Source organism: Oryctolagus cuniculus, chromosome 2 (assembly GCF_964237555.1).
Source record: "Oryctolagus cuniculus chromosome 2, mOryCun1.1, whole genome shotgun sequence".
NCBI lineage: Eukaryota > Metazoa > Chordata > Mammalia > Lagomorpha > Leporidae > Oryctolagus > Oryctolagus cuniculus.
The window spans coordinates 87,938,054-87,955,635 of record NC_091433.1 but is presented as its reverse complement, the minus strand read 5'-3'; the positions used below and the strand labels follow the sequence as shown (position 1 = coordinate 87,955,635).

Here is a 17,582-nt window from a genome sequence, read left to right as displayed (position 1 = left end):
TTGTCTTGACTGTCGAGGAACAGTTTTTTCTTTTTTTCTTTTTTCTTAATGAAAAATGAGACTGGGAATGGGAGAGAGAGGAGGAGATGAGGTGGGAGTAAGGGTGGGAGGGCGGGTATGATGGGAAGAATCACTATTTTCCTAAAGTTGTACTTATGAAATTTGTAGTCATTAAATAAATGATTTCTTTGGGGAAAAAGAAAACAAAAAGTTCTTTTCTATGTACCCTTGTATAGAGAATATGTTCTATTAAAATGAGAAAAGCTAACTAAGAGAAAGGCTAGGACACAGAAAACAGGAAACCAACAGAAGGGGGAAAGGAACTCCATCCCCAAGATGACAGTCATACCAGCCCTCCCGTCAGGGGGCTCCAGTGTAGTCAGTCGTCAGAGGTGAAACGTGATAAAGTGTATAAAGTCTGAGCATCTGAAGGGAGGATTGAGACAACTGATGGAAGCTTTGAGGTGAAATCAGTCACAAATACAAAGGCAAACAAAGTAAATAAGACTGATTAATTCCAGGGAAAATAAGGAGTCATTAGGAAAGAGAAAGTAATCCCTTTACTACAGGGCTGAGGTCTGGTTAACATTTACACAGTCATAATAATGTACAATGAAATCACCCACGTAACTATATTGAGAAGCTGACAGGGTAAGGCTGTGATGTGTGAATGATAGGCACAGAGGGATAAATCTGAATTCTTGTCTATAATAGGAAATCTCTCTGCCATGGCCTGGGAAAGCAATGGAGGATGGCCCAAGTCACTGGGCCCCTGCACCCCCATGGGAATGCCAGAAGAATCACCTGGCCCCTGGCTTCAGATCGGCTCAGCTCTGGTCTGTGTGACCATCTGGGGACTCAACCAGTGGATGGAAAACCACCCCCCCCCCCTCTACTTCTCCCTGTAACTCTGTCTTTCAAATAAATAAAATAAATAAGGGAGGGAGGGAGAGGCAGAGAGACAAAGAGAAAGCTCCCAGCCAGATTTACTACCCAAAAGCTCAGACTACAGCTGGGCCAGGCCACAGTCAAGGAGACAGGGACACAATCCAGGTCTCCTGTATGAACGGCAGGATCCAAATTTCCCATGGTCTGCATTGGCAGGAAACGAGTCAGGAGCTGGAGCCAGGAACTGAACCCTGAAACTCCATTGTGGGACAAGGTTTAACTGATCTAAACATCTGTTCACTTTGCCTACCTTTAACAGTATTATTTACATTAACCAACTAGGGATATGTTTCCAAAGCCCTACAATTTTAAGTGTATAAAATAATTCTGCACCAACAGGCAGATAAGCACAACCCATGCTCTAAATACTTGATTAGGGCCTACTTGTTTAAATATTTATATTGGCATTTATATTTGGAACAATAATGGTTTATTATAAAGAAAACACAGTTGTATTTATCATGCCAGTTCTGGGTAACTTTATTCAAGATATTGACAAAAATGATCCCCAAAGTAATATAAATTTCGACACAGTTAAAAAGTCCAGATGTGAAACTTCAAGAAAATTTGAATTCAGTCCAAGGTCAATATTCCATCAAAAGTTGAACCAATTCTACAAATCATAAATACCACTTTTCTTAAGTTCATTATATTTTCTGATAAAGTTACCAACTTAATTTTCTCTTCTTTATAACGGCATTTGGAATCATTTTAACATGGTTTATATATATATATATATTTAAGTTCTAAATTTTCAGTTAACCTGAATTATCTTATGACTAAAAATATAAATCCAAAAGCAACAATTCTTCCCTTACAGAAGAATGTGGGAGGAACGAGAGAGATAGAAAACATCACCATTAGAACACCACGGTAGTAACTGCCACAAGCAGAGGATCTGCCAATGGACAGGAAAAGAATGGGCGGAAGTGTAAGCAGAAACAGACATTTGCATAGTCTCAAAGTATCTCCAGCAACTACTCAGTAAGTACAAAGGAAAATATGTAAGTTTACAGTAGAGACTCCCAGCAGACACCATCATAGCACAGTGATTCAGACTAGCAACACCAGAAGTACACTAGGACATTGAGTTTCCCCTGTAATAACACTGTCAGAATGCTGGGCGCTGCAGAGACAAGACAAGTAAATCCAAGGATGGGTCCTGGAACGGAAGAAGACGTTAGTGAAAAGACTAATAAAATTGCTACTTTTATACTCTCTACTTTAGTTAATGCTATTGTATCAAGGCTAATTTCTTAATTCTGACAAATGCTTCATGGTTATATAGGATGTCAACGTAAGGGAAAGGTGGGGGACGGATATACAGGAACTCAATTATTTTTACAACTCTTCTTTCAGTCTAAAATTACCTCAAAGATTTTAAAAACAACTGTTAAAAATATACACACATATATGTGTATATGTACATAACATGTACATATATAAAAAAAATCAAGACTTAGGGAAACTGGCATCTTGGGCACTCAGTAAGTTAAACAATAGTGTTGGCTTCTGAATTAATCATTGTATTAACTTAGCTTTAAGGTCCTATCCATTCAAAATGTATAGTCTCATGTATAATTTTCTCATTTCCATAAAAAAGACTTCTTAAAAACATTTCAAAATAAAAATCCTAGAATAAAATTTTCAACATATTATCTTGCAAGATCACTCATCTCAATCATAAGACTCAGCCAATATTTTTACTACATTGCTTCTCAATGTTGTTATTAGTTTGGTTTGATTCATGAGTAGAGGAGATGAATGACAGTATAATTTAACAGGCCTGGCAGTCTGGGGGAAAAAAATTTATCAGTTGGCTATCTTAAGAAACAGCTGTTTTTTGCAAACACATAAGGGCATAGCATCCACCTCAGAAGTAAAAATGTACTTACCTAAGCCTCTGCTACACAACCGCACACTGCTACACAAGCAAAGCCAGCTAAGACACTGCCAATGTTCCTTTCCTAAATTTGGCTCTGAAATGACTGTTAAAAAGGAGGTAATAACATCCTTTTTTGAAGCAGGCAATTCTATGCAATTTACTCTAGACAGCACATCTATCTCTAAAAGAAAAAAATAAATTTCCACTCTACCTATGGCTCATTCCCTGAGTATGAATCCCCCTTAACTCTCATTATTTTTAAGTATAAACTGAGCTGAAATCTACTTATAGGGATCTTGATGTTGAAACTAATATTTCAGATGGAGAATAGTTACTGCTAAATAATTATATTTATTACTCTTTGCAGTCAGTATTTCTACTCATTGTGGCATTTAATTTTCCATCTGTATCTATCATAATATTTTCTATGGAAGCAGCAACAGTGAAAAGATAATTAACACTTTGTAAAAAGAAAAAACAAAGTAATTTTAAAGTGAATCTTTATCCAAATACAATAAAAAAGCAAAAGAGAAAAATTTCCACATTTTCATTTTTATATCAATGCCATTTCCAAATTTACTTTGCACTCCCCTTCTATGTAACATAGAAGTAGTAAAACTCTAATCTAACGATCTATACAAAAAGGGAGACAAACAATTTACCTCAGGAACTTACTACACATTGCAATATATTCACGTGGTGAAAAGAGATAAATTCATTCAGAACTGCCATACTCTCTGGCTGTTATATAGTCTCTTGAATAATTATATTAAACATATTACTACAAAATGTACCAAGAAGTAGAGAATAATACTATATTTGTGAACTGCAAACAACAAAGGTCCACGAAGGCTACAGTCTAAGCGGTAATTTACACATAAGTGTATGTTGAAAGCAGTCACAATGTACAAAAATGTGACAAGTAATCCAGATGTTTAAAAAAGCAGCCTGTGTGTCTCAGTATTATCCCCAGTTTCCCGGAGCAGGTTTGTGGGAAGCCTGGTGCACAGAGTGAATTCTCCCTCCTGGTGGTAAGCAGCAGCTTGCCGACATCCGCTAAGTTTCCCATTACATTCATTCCTCGGAAAGTGGAAAACAACACATAACTAAATATTCTTCCACTCCTTTGCCAATTTTTCAAGTTTTAAATCCAAGGAAAAGTTGGAGCGTATTGCTTCTTATCATCAACAGGCATTTCAAAAAGAGGGGACTGAATAACCAAAACCAAGAGTTCTTTGGTCAAGTTAGCAACAGGCTTCCGTTTGTTCTAAATTCTTTTCATAATCCTTTTTTTTCCAGTTTTTCCAGTATGGCCTGGATCTTACAAACAGCCTCTTTCCTGGCCTGCCGGATAGAGTCCTGGCCCCCAGTTTCAACTGAATCCAGTTCCAAAAGTTCCTTGGTTAGCATTTCCTCTAGAAGCCAGTACGCTTTGTCTGTCTTTTTTCCTACGAACTCTTCTACTTCTTGCTCAAGATACTGGACTTTCTCCAGCACATGTATGATTTTTTTAATACTTGGAGGAGTACTTTCATCTGAAGATAAAGACTCTTCAGGAAGATTATGACTTTGATCTTGATTGCTGAGATGTTCATGGGTGGCACTGCCATAGAGCTGAGGCTCAGCACTATACTGGACTTGAGAATCCAAAAGTTCTGAATTATCATTGTTCACTGTTCCCGAGGATTCGTACTGATGACGAACACTGCAAGGAAAGCTGTGCCGGTTCATGCCTTGATCGGATTGGCTATAGGGGTAGGAGGACTCCTTGGAGTGAGAGAGCAAAAAGGGGAAAAGAGCTGTTTTAATTGGAAACCATCAACATTAGATTTGTTAGCCCGTATCTTTCACCTGTCCAGGAAGGTACAAGACAAGATTCCCCGCCAATAAAACTGGACCTCCCTCCTTAATCATTTGAAAAGAACACAGTTCTAAGAGGATAAAAGGGAGTGGACAGTCAAGGAGAAGGTAGAGAAGTCCCAAGTTTCATGGCTGGAACCCCCCTCTGGCAGGTCATCATCACAAACTCCTCACAGTCTCTCCAGGGACTCGAGAAACCAGAATCACAAAACTTTTCCCCTAAGAAGTTAAAACCTAAGACAGACCTTGAAAAGGAATGCAGGCATAAGCAGACAAAGTTCAAGTCTATGATTTAATATAAAATTATAGAAGCTAATACTATAGATATCTCATGTTGTTTTTTGTCTTCTTTCTATAGCTTATTTAAGGAAGTAAAAATATAATCATCTTTGTATTTAACATTCAAACAGTATTATAACAAACAAAATGAATATTTTTCTTTTTTAATTAAAGGATGTGAACCTAAACCTTCTTTCAAAAATATACTCTTGTAGAAAGAAAGGAAGAGAACGAAGAGAGGAGAGGAGAGGAGAGGAAAGGAGAGGTGAGGAGAGGAGAGGAGAGAGGAAAAGCTATAGGTAGTAGACACCAGATTTTTGCAGTTACTCCCCATTTAACAGACCGATGCAGAAAGGTCCCATGTTGTACTCTATTAAGTACCCAGACTTCACAGGAACAGCCTTTAGATGTCCTACCTTGGGCTGCTGGGGCGGAGGCGAAGGAGGTGGCTGAGGAGAGCCACTGCTAGGCCATGGTGAAGCATTTTCGGTCACATAGAGATTCCCAGGTGGTGCTGTGGGCACAGCCGAAGGCCAGGGGTAACGGGCACCCATTCCATAAGCCCCAGAAGAGGCCCAGGCATCCTCTTGCGGTCGTACACTTGGTACAGACTGTGGAACACTACGATTACCATCCCCATATGGATAATGGGGCAGAGTCATTCCAGGGTTCTAGATTGAGAGGAAGAAATATGCTGGTCATTGCTAAAAAAAAAAAAATTGAAGAAGTAATGAAAATATTCTAGTACAGGCAGATTCTGAGATGCTAGTAACTAATTAATCAGTTGCAATAATTTCTCCAAGCCTACAAAATCTTGTTTCCAGGGGGCAGCCACTGTGGTGCAGCTGGGATGCCCACACCCACATCCCATACTTCAGAGCACCTGGGTGGAGTCCTGGCTACTCTGCACTTCCAATCCAACTTCCTGCTAATGCATTTGGGAAGCAGCTGATGACACTGAAATGCCTGAGTTTCTGCCACCCTCGTGGATGACCCGGATGGAGTTCCTGGCTCGTGGCGTTGGCCTGGGTTAGCCCTGACTGCTGCAGGCAATTAGGGAGTAAACCAGTAGGTGGAAAATCTCTCTGTGTCAATCTTTCAATAAAAAATTAAATCTTAAAAAAAAAAAAACAAAAAACACTTTGGTTCCATGGGCAAGTGTTTGGATGTCTGGTCTGGCGATTAGGATGCTCACATCCCCTGTCAGATGCCTGGGTTTGAGTTCTAGCTCCACTCTGTGATTCCAGCTTCCTACTATCCGCAACCTGGGAGGCAGCAGGTGATAGCTCACGTAATTGGGTGCATGCCACCCCCTGGAAGGTCTGGACTGGGATTCTCAGCTCCCAGCTTCTAGCTGTTACAGGCACGGGAGGTAAACCAGCACATGCGAGCTCTCTTAAATTTAAAACAAACAAAAAATGTTTAAAAAAAAATTTGGTTCCAAAGCTTTTAGGGGCAGGTTTGCTAACAATCAAAGTCACAAAAATTAAAGCCTAAAATTCAATTGATGAAGCACAGACACTGTAAACAAATGGCCACATATACTATAAGAAAGTATCAATAAGGATGTATCAGAAGTAAACAGAAGAGGTAGGTGCTGTGGCATAGTGGCTTAAGCCTCTGCCTATGGTGCCAGCATCCCATATGGATGCCGGTTCAAGTCCCAGCTGCTCCACTTCTGATCCAGCTCCCTGCTAATGGCCTGGGAGAGCAGCATCAGATGGCCCAAGTGCCTGGGCCCCTGCACCCACATGGGAGACCTAGAAGAAGCTCCTGGCTCCTGGCTTTGGATCAGCCCAGCTCCAGCTATCGCAGCCAACTGGGAAGTGAACCAGCAGATGGAAGACCTTTCTCCCCCTCTCACTGTAACTCTGCCTCCCAAATAAATAAATAAATCTAAAATAAATAAATAAATACACGTGACATTTAGAATAATGTTTTATATAGGCCTAACAGAGCTAAGACACAGAAATTTTCAAGTAGTAACTCTCTAAATATTGCGTTCAGTATTAAAAAGTGTGTGATTATGGCATCTTTAAGGTGCCTTCAGCCAAAGTCCATGGACCACAACAGTTACAAGTACAAAAGGCATCAACAAAAAAGTAGCACCTGTCTTCCTGGTCCCAGTCACTGCTGGCAAATCTCTGAACATCCCAAGTGTGTTCTGAAATCTTCAATCTAGCATAAGCAGTCACCCTTCCACAGTTTGCAATCCAAGAGGCACAGACAGAGCAGAGCTTTTCCCCAACCGACAACTGCTTACCTGAGAAGCAGGATACCCTGGAACCTGCCCTCGCAGAGGGGGCACTTCAGTCTGAGAGTCCTGTTGGGGATACACCCAACGAGAGACCGGGGTTGGGCTATTGCCGGGTGAACGGTAAGTGCCGGGAACCTCTGTGGAATAATTGGCCTGGGTATATCCAGGGGTGTAATACGCCCCAGAGTATGAGGCAGTACTTGCCCCAGCGCCAGGTGGGTACGGTGGACCGTATGCTCCATTTGTGTAAGAATTCAAACTCTGAAAAAAGCAAAGTTGAGAGAAAAAAGATGAATGGGTAGATGAACTGAAACGCCCTGTCTTAAGGCCCAACCTTAAAAACTTTGGGAAGAAACGAGATCAGTGATGAATGAAAAATATGAAATACCTGAGCAACTTTTGAAGCGTTCTCTATCATTTATTATGATTAATGCCATAAATGAAACTTGGGCTCTAAGTGCAGAGTCTGTGTAGTGACCAGGGGAGAGCACATGATGATGAGAGGAAATGATGAAGCTATGGCCTTAGAGCAGTGTTCTTCAAACGTCTCCTTAAGTGCCCCTAACAATGACACCTAATAGCAGGGATGAACTTAAACCCACACACTAGGGGGAGGATTCCTGAAAACCTAGGAAAATGACTTTTAGAGAAAGGGAGTACCACAATTTAATAGAAAAAGGGGGCCGGGCAGTATTTTGGTATAGCAGGTAAAGCTACCACCTGTGATGCTGGCACTCCAACTTTGAACACTAGTTCAAGTTCTAGCTGCTCCACTTCCAATCCAGCTCCCTGGTAGTGTGCCTGGGAAAGCAGATGGCCAAAATCCTTGGGCCTCGGCACCCACATGGGAGACCCAGAAGAAGCTCCTGGCTCCTGGCTTCGGCCTGGCCCAGTCCCAGCCATTGTGGCCATTTATGGAGAGAACCAGCAGATGGAAGATAGATAGATAGATATCTCTCCCTTTCAAATAAACAAATAATAATAATAAAAAAAAGAGCCAGACATAGCTCTGCCATAGGTTTTATATTTTACCACTCTTAGGAGCCAGCATCATGGCATAATGGGTAAAACCACAGCTTGTGACACTAGCATCCCACATAAGCACCAGTTCATGTCCTGGCAGCTCCACTTCCAATCCAGTTATCTGATAATAGCCTGGGGAAAGCAGTGAAAGATGGCCCAAGTGTTTGGGCCCCTGCTACCCAAATGGGAGACCCAGATGAAGCTCCTGACTCCTGGCTTCAGCCTGGCCCAGCCCCAGTCATTGCAGTCATCTGGGAAATGTACCAGCAGGTGCAAGATCTCTGTCTTTCGCTGTCTCTCCTGCCCTCACTGTAACTCCGACTTTCAAATAAATAAATAAATTTTTTAAAAACGTATGTATCCACTCTTAGCTTCAGTTTCTCCATCAGAATAACAAATATTACAAACATTTCAGAGGATTAATATAAGAAATAAACAATATGACGTAGAAGGCTACCATCCTGGGGTGGGCATTATGGTACAGCAGGTTAAGCCTCCACTTACAACACCAGGATCCCACATTAGAGTGTTGGATTGAGTCCTGGCTGCTCCACTTCCAAACCAGCTTCCTACTAATGCAGCCTAGAAAGCAGCTGATGGTGGCTCACGTGTTTGAGCCTCAGCCATAAGGAAGGAGGCCCCTATGGAGTTCAGGGCTTCTGGCTTTGGTCTGGTCCCATCCCTCACTATTGCAGGCTTTGGGGAGTCAACCAGCACATGGAAGATTTCTCTCTTTCTATCACTCTGTCTTTCCAGTAGATGAAAGTAAATGAGAAATAAAGAGTAAAAAATGTCTAGTGTCTGGCAAATAGTATGCTTAATAAATATAATTATTCACATTATCACTGTTGTATTTTATGGCAGAATCAAGAAATAAACCTGAATCTGACTCCAAAGTCCACATTCTTTGTACCACACCACCATGCTGCTTCCCAGAGGGGAGAGACAAATTCCCCTAATATTGCTTATTATAGTTTTAAATCACCTATCCTTTTAAGCTTTTTTAATGGCATAATGGTAATATGGTTTAAATTTCCTTATATTTTACAGATATATATTTGTTTATTTACAAATGATATATGTCTGGAATCAGCTTCAAAATACCCCAAGGATAAATAAAGATGGCCATGAGCTGATTGGATACTCACTGAAGCTGAGATGAACACCCAGTAGTTTAGCATATATTTTTTTTTTTAGTTATTTGTTTATTTATTTGAAACAGAGAGGGACAGAGAGGACGAAAGATTGACAGGTCTTCCATCTGCTGGTTCACTCCCCAAGTGGCCATAAAGCTGGGGCTGGGCCATGTCAAAACCAGGATCCTGGAACTCTAACCAGGTCTCCCACGTGGGCAGCAGGGGCCAGGTACTTGAGCCATCTCGTGCTGCCTTCCCAGACACATCAGCAGTGAGCTAGACTGGAAGCAGAGCAGCCAAGTTTCAAACCAGTGCCAGCCTTGCAAGCAGTGGCTTACCCGCTGTACTCAATGCCCACCCTTCTCCTACTTCTATGTTTGAATATTTTCTTAGTAATAATAATAATAATAATAAAGCTTCCACTACTGTGTGTATAGCATGGAAAGAGTATATTGTAAGGGCTGGTGCTGTGGCTTATCAGGTAAAGCCTCCACCTGCAGTGCCAGCATCTCATATGGGTACCAGTTCGAGTCCCAGGTGCTCCACTTCTGATCCAGCTCTTTGCTATGACCTGGGAAAGCAGTGGAAGATGGCCCAAGTCCTTGGGCTCCTGCACCCACTTGAGAGACCAAGAAGAAGCCCCTAGGTCCTGGCTTCGGATCGGCGCAGCTCGGCCATCTGGAAGTGAACCAGTGGATGGAAGACCCCTCTCTCTCTTTCTCTCTCTCTCTCTGCAACTCTACCTTTCAAATAAATAAATAAATCTTAAAAAAAAAAAAAGAGTTCACCAATCCAAGACTTAAAAAAAAAAAAGTGAATGTTGAGTTTATAAAGTTGCGTTAACATGATAGGGAAGAAGCTAAGAAGAAATTTGCCAAAATATCAAATAGGATGACGAATCCCAGTGTTTCCCTCCACCCATTCTTCACTTTTCAAATTTTTAATAATAAAGTTATATTTTTATGGTACAACAGTTTATGGTATTAAAAATGTCATATGAAATCCAGGGGTGGCTACAATCCAGTGGGCTGCTGGCCCTGGCTACTTCATTCGTATCCAAGCAGATTATTTCAGTGAAAGGAATCTTGAGTCTAAGGACAACAAGCTATGATGCGAAACTTTTCACTTGATGTGGCAAAAGATGAATCTGAGGAAATCCAAATGGCCAACAGACACGTGAAAAAATGCTCAGGATCACTAGCAATCAGGGAAATGAAAATCAAAACCACAGTGAAGTTTTACCTCACTCCTCAACCCCCACCCCCATTAGAATGGCTCTCATACAGGAAATCAACAAGCAACAAATGCTGGCAAGGATGGGGGGGGGGGAGGTACCCTAATCCATTGTTGGTGGGAATGCAAACTGGTAGAGCCACTGTGGAAGACAGTATGGAGATACCTCAGAAATCTGAATACAGACCTACCATATGACCCAGCCATCGCATTCCTGGGAATTTGCCCAAGGGAAATGAAATCAGCACATGAAAGTTATCTGTACCCCCATGTTTATTGCAGCTCAATTCACCATAGCTAAGACATGGAATCAGTAACTGAAGACTGGATAAAGAAATTATGGGATACGTATACCACGGAATACTACACAGTGGTAGAAATAAAATTTGAAATCCTGTCATTTGTAACAAAATGAAACTAGGCAACATCATACTTAGTGAAATAGGTCAGTCCCAAAAGGACAAATACTATATGTACTCCCTGATCTGTGGTAACTAATAGAACATCTAAAAGGTAATGTATGGAAGTGAAATTAACACTTCGAGATGCAATGACTTTGTTCTTCCTTTTTTTTTTTTTTTTAACTTTTATTTAATGAATATACGTTTCCAAAGTACGAATAATGGATTACTATGGCTTCCCCCCCATACCGTCCCTCCCACCCACAACCCTCCCCTTTCCCACTCCCTCTCCCCTTCCATTCACATCAAGATTCATTTTCGATTATCTTAATATACAGAAGATCAGCTTAGTATACATTAAGTAAGGATTTCAACAGTTTGCTCCCACACAGAAACATAAAGTGAAAAATAATAGATTATTTTTTTTAATGATGATGAAATCAGATCAGACCTATTGTCATGTTTAATCCCAGTGAGAGTCAAGTTGGGAGTTGATAGTTTCTATTCTTTTCTTTTTTTTTTTTTTTTTTTACAGAGGATCAGTTTAGTATGCATTAAGTAAAGATTTCAACAGTTTGCACCCCCATAGAAACACAAAGTGAAATATATTATTTGAGTACTCGTTATAGCATTAAATCTCAATGCACAGCACATTAATGACAGAGATCCTACATGAGGAGTAAGTGCACAGTGACTCCTGTTGTTGACTTTACCAATTGACACTCCTGTCTATGGCATCAGTAATCTCCCTATGCTCCAGTCATGAGTTTCCAAGGCTATGGAAGCCCCTTGAGTTCTCCGACTCTTATCTTGTTTAGACAAGGTCATAGTCAAAGTGGAGGTTCTCTCCTCCCTTCAGAGAAAGGTACCTCCTTCTTTGAAGACCTGTTCTTTTCACTGAGATCTCACTCACAGAGATCTTTTGCCAGAGTGTCTTGGCTTTCCATGCCTGAAATACTCTCATGGGCTTTTCAGCCAGATCTGAATGCCTTTAGGGCTGATTCTGAGGCCAGAGTGCTATTTAGGGCATCTGCCATTCTATGAGTCTGCTGAGTATCTCACTTCCCATGTTGGATCACTCTCCCCTTTATTTATTCTATCGGTTAGTGTTAGCAGGTACTAGACTTGCTTATGTGCTCCCTTTGACTCTTAGTCCTTTCATTATGATCAATTGCGAACTGAAATTGATCACTTGGACTAGTGAGATGGCATTGGTACATGCCACCTTGATGGGATTAAATTGGAGTCCCCTGGTATGTTTCTAACTCTACCATTTGGGGCAAGTCAGCTTGAGCATGTCCCAAATTATATATCTCTTCCCTCTCTTATTCCTACTCTTATGTTTAACAGGGATCACATTTCAGTTAAATTTCAACACTTAAGAATAACTGTGTATTAATTACAGAATTAAATCAGTCATATTAAGTAGAACAGACAAAAAAACTACTAAGAGGGATAATGTATTAAGTTGTTCATTAACAGTCAGGGCTATGCTGATCAAGTCACCGTTTCCCATAGTGTCCCTTTCACTTCAACAAGTTTCCTTTTTGGTGTTCAGTCAGTTGTCACCGATCAGGGAGAACATATGGTATTTGTCCCTTTGGGACTGGCTTATTTCACTCAGCATGATGTGTTCCAGATTCCTCCATTTTGTTGCAAATGACTGGATTTCGTTGTTTCTTACTGCAGTATAGTATTCTAAAGAGTACATATCCCATAATTTCTTTATCCAGTCTACCGTTGATGGGCATTTAGGTTGGTTCCAGGTCTTAGCTATTGTGAATTGAGCTGCAATAAACATTAGGCTGCAGACCGCTTTTTTGTTTGCCAATTTAAATTCCTTTGGGTAAATTCCAAGGAGTGGGATGGCTGGGTCGAACGGTAGGGTTATCTTCAGGTTTCTGAGGAATCTCCAGACTGATTTCCATAGTGGCTTGACTGTTCTTCCTTTTTTTAAAGATTTATTTATTTTAAAGACAGAGTTAGAGGTCTTCCATCTGCTGGTTCACTCCCCAGATGGATGCAATGACTGGAGCTGTGCTGATCTGAAGCCAGGAGCTCTTCCAGGTTTCCCACGTGGGTGCAGGGGCCCAAGAACTTGGGCCATTTTCCACTGCTTTCCCAGGCCATAGCAGAGAGCTGCCTCTGCCTCTCTGTAAATGTGCCTTTCGAATAAATAAATAAATGAATCTTAAAAAAAAAAAAAAGCAATATGCAAGTTGCCAATACCCTTCATCCATTAGAAGGTCTAAGGAAAAGAAACCTCAAATAAAAAAGCTGTGTTGGGGCCAGTGCTATGGCGCAATAGGTTAATCCTCCACCTGCAGTGCTGGCACCCCATATGGGCACCGGTTCGAGACCCGGCTGCTCCACTTCCAATCCAGCTCTCTGCTTTGGCCTGTGAAAGCAGAACATGGCCCAAGTCCTTGGGCCCCTGCACCTGTATGGGAGACCCAGAGGAAGCTCCTGGATCCTGCCATCAGATTCGTAACGCTCCAGCCGTTGCAGCCATCTGGGTAGTGAACCATCGGATGGAAGACCTTTCTCTCTGTCTCTCTGCCTCTCCTCTCTTATGTGTAACTCTGACTTTCAAATAAATAAATAGGGGCCGGCGCCGTGGCTCACTTGGTTAATCCTCCGCCTGCGGCACCGGCATCTCATATGGGTGCAGGGTTCTAGTCCCGGTTGCTCCTCTTCCAGTCCAGCTCTCTGCTGTGGCCCAGGAAGGCAGAGGAGGATGGCCCAAGTGCTTGGGCCCCTGTACCCACATGGAGACCAGGAGGAAGCACCTGGCTCCTGGCTTCAGATCAGTGCAGTGCACCGGCCACAGTGGCCATTTTGGGGGTGAACCAAGGGAAGGAAGAAAGACCTTTCTCTCTCTCTCTCTCTCACTGTCTAACTCTGCCTGTCAAATAAAAAAATTAAATTAAATTAAATTAAAAAATAAATGTTTAAAAAAAAAAAAAGCTGTGTAATGACCAATCAGAAAACCTGTATGTCTCCTATACAAACTACTTCCTGGTTCTCAGATGTCTTTATGAATTCGTGCCTACTTTTCCCAAAGAGCTACCGTGTGCACAATCATAAAGCTTGAGCACCCAGTCACTGGAGACAGCATGGAGTTGGCAGACTGTCAGCCTGGCAGTCGCTAGACTTTTGCTAAGAATGTGCTACTGACCATATTTCAGAAATGTCTCAAATGCTTTTAAGTCTTGGTTTGAAAAGTAAACTGGCAGGCTGGCGCCACGGCTCAATAGGCTAAACCTCCGCCTGCGGCGCAGGCAAAATGGAGGAGTTCCTGGCTCAGTTTCTGAGCCTCTTGATACAGAGCCCAAAGGAGAATAAAATGCTTCCAGGGCCTCATTAGACTGATTTCTGTCACTTCCAGAAGGTCAGCACGGAAATGTAGAAGTTAAGAGTAAATCATGGCCGGTACCACGGCTCACTAGGCTAATCCTCCGCCTGCAGCGCTGGCACCCCAAGTTCTAGTCCCAGTTGGGGCGCCGGATTCTGTCCCGGTTGCCCCTCTTCCAAGCCAGCTCTCTGCTGTGGCCCGGGAAGGCAGTGGAGGATGGCCCAAGTGCTTGGGCCCTGCACCCCATGGGAGACCAGGAAAAGCACCTGGCTCCTGATCGGCGCAGCGCACCGGCCGTAGCAGCCATTTGTGGGGTGAACCAATGGAAGGAAGACCTTTCTCTCTGTCTCTCTCTCTCACTGTCTAACTCTGCCTCTCAAAAAAAAAAAAAAAAAGAGCAAATCACAAGCAACTCAAGTGAAGTTGAAGAATTCCCAGGAAACTTCACAAACTCCATCAGCGCTCTGTGAGATGTGATACAGTTCTGTCTCCAGAGGTCCTGCCTCTGAGATTGTGAACTTCCGTGTTATTCATACCCTACTCCAGGAATCGCCCTCCATGCCCCTCCTAACAGTCCTTATTATTAGCCAAAGAATGAAGCTCTGACAAACAAGGAAAGCTTTATTTCACATATTGCTCTGATACCTGCATGGCACATACATGGCACCTGGGGCACAGCAGGCTAATCAACTCTGGGGATTGATGAGATACCTTAGCAACATGAAGGGCTTCTAAAGAAATGTAAATTCCATGCTCCAAAGAAAAAGATATGAGATTATGCATTCTTAGTTTATTAGAGCCATTTCTTAAATAGAATTTTTAAGATTCATAAAACCTATCAAACAAAAGAATAACCATGTGGCAAGGCTAACAGAAGGAGGCAGCTAAATGGCAAATGTGTGGTATCATTTAATTTTTTAAAAAAGGAAAACCAGTCACATCTACCTACCACTATAGGAATCTGTCTTGGTTAGAAGCTAAGTGACAGACCAGCATCATGGCACAACAGTTAAGCTGCCACTTGGGACACTCACATCCCATACCGGAGTGTTGTTTTGTTTTGTTTTTTAAAGATTTATTTATTTATTTGAAAGTCAGAGTTACTCAGAAAGAGAAGGAGAGGCAGAGACAGAGAGACGTCTTCCATCGGATGGTTCATTCCCCAGGTGGCTGCAACAGCCAGAGCCGTGCCAATCTGAAGCCAAGAGCCAGGAGCTTCTTCTGGGTCTCCCACGTGGGTGCAGGGGCCCAAGCACTTGGACATCTTCTACTGCTTTCCCAGGCCAAAGCAGAGAGCTGGATCAGCCGGGTCTTGAACCGGCACCCATATGGGATGCTGGTGCTTCAGGACAGGGCGTTAACCCAGTGTGCCACAGCGCCGACCCCTGGTGTGTTGTTTTGAGTACCAGCTATTCTGCTTCCCATCCAGCTTCCTGCTAATGCACCTAAAGGCAGCAGAAGATAACCCAAGTACTTGGGTCCTTACCACTCACATGGGAGACCTGGGTGGGACTTCTGGCACCAGGCTTCAGCCTGGCCCAGCCCCTGCTGTTGCAGGCATTTGGGGAGTGAATCAGTGGATGGAGGATCTCTCTCTTCTGTCTGTGCACTTCTCTCCCTCTCTACTTGAAAGGCAGAGTTAAGAGACAAAGGGAGAGACAGAGAGAGATCTTCCATCTACTGGTTCACTCCCCAGTGGGCCCCAGCAGCTAGGGCTGGACTAGGCCAAAGCCAGGAGCCTCATCAGAGCCATCTTCCACTTTTCCCAGCCATTAGCAGGGAGCTAGATAGGAAATGGAGCAGCCAGGACATGAACTGGAGCCCCTGTGGGATGCTGGCGTCCCAGGAGGCAGCTTTACCCACTATATCACAACATCAGCCCCACCTCCCTCCTTCTCTGTTACTCTGCCTTTCAAATAAATAAATACAAAAATCTTAAAAAAAAAAAAGAGCTAAATATGTAACTCCATGTGATATTTCACCGGAAAGAACACATGGTGTAATCCCAAAAAGGTATATATCTAGATACTTTTGGGTTATATATTTTTTTAAAAGATTTATTTTATTCATTTGAAAGACAGAGTTACAGTAAGAGAAAGAGACAGAGAGAGAGATCTTCCATCCACTGGTACACTCCCCAGATGGCCGCAATAGCTGGAGCTGCACCAATCTGAAGCCAGGAGCCAGAAGCTTCTTCCAGGTCTCCCACGTGGGTGCAGGGGCCCAAGGACTTGGGCCATCTTCTACTGCTTTCCCAGGCCATAGCTGAGAGCTGGATCAGAAGAGGAACGGCTGGGACTAGAACCAGTACCCATATGGGATGTCAGCTCTTCAGGCCAGGGCTATTTTTTTTTTTAAAGATGTATTTATTTGGGCCGGCGCCGCTGCTCAATAGGCTAATCCTCCGCCTGTGGCGCCGGCATACCGGGTTCTAGTCCCGGTTGGGGCACTGGATTCTGTCCCGGTCGCTCCTCTTCCTGTCTAGGAAAAAAAGGAAGACCTTTCTCTCTGTCTCTACCTCTCTCACTGTCTACTCTGCCTGTCCAAAGAAAAAAAAGAAAGAAAGAAAAAAGAGATTTATTTATTTATTTATTTAAAAGTCAGAATTATTACAGAGAGAGCGAGAGAGGTCTTCCATCTAATGGTTCACTCCCCAATTGGCCACAATGGCCAGAGCTATGCAGATCCAAAGCCAGGAGCCAGAAGCTTCTTCCTGGTCTCCCATGCCCAGGAGTTGGGCCATCTTCTACTGCTTTCCCAGGCCACAGCAGAGAGCTGGATGGGAAGTGGAGCAGCTGGGTCTTGAACCAGCGCCCATATGGGATGCCGGCGCTTCAAGCCAGAGCATTAACCCGCTGTGCCACAGCACCGGCCCCAGGCCAGGGCTTTAACCCACTGCACCACAGCGCCGGCCCCCTTTTGGGTTATTTTAAAATCCAACAACTGGTATGCTTTGTCTAAAGCTCTCACATTATTGCTGTTGCTTTCAAAAAGTCATTATCAAATTTTGAGTGATTCTTTCTTGAACATATGTATTTAATATATGAATATAATAAATTATTTTATCTAAGGGAGAAATGTCATGAGAAAAAAAATCTTTTTTTAAAAATTTCATTTTTTTCTTTTTCTTTTTAAAGATTTACTTATTTATTTGACAGTCAGAGTTACAGAGGAGAAGAAGAGACAGAGAGAGATATCTCCCATC

The 17,582-nt window shown here is 42.6% G+C and overlaps 1 protein-coding gene across 1 annotated transcript in view; it reads right to left on the bottom strand.

Annotated features, from left to right (window-relative positions):
* Positions 1 to 1,403: 1,403 nt before the first annotated feature.
* BAG4 (BAG cochaperone 4) overlaps positions 1,404 to 17,582 on the bottom strand; it is a 38,376-nt gene continuing 22,197 nt past the window's right edge. Inside the window, exons 3-5 of the mRNA XM_002720783.5 lie at positions 7,236 to 7,490; positions 5,389 to 5,643; positions 1,404 to 4,600 (exon numbers count right to left, since the gene is read on the bottom strand). Of these exons, the coding sequence (XP_002720829.1) occupies positions 4,112 to 4,600; positions 5,389 to 5,643; positions 7,236 to 7,490 (999 nt within the window). The 3' untranslated portion in view covers positions 1,404 to 4,111. The remainder of the gene's footprint in view (positions 4,601 to 5,388; positions 5,644 to 7,235; positions 7,491 to 17,582) is intronic.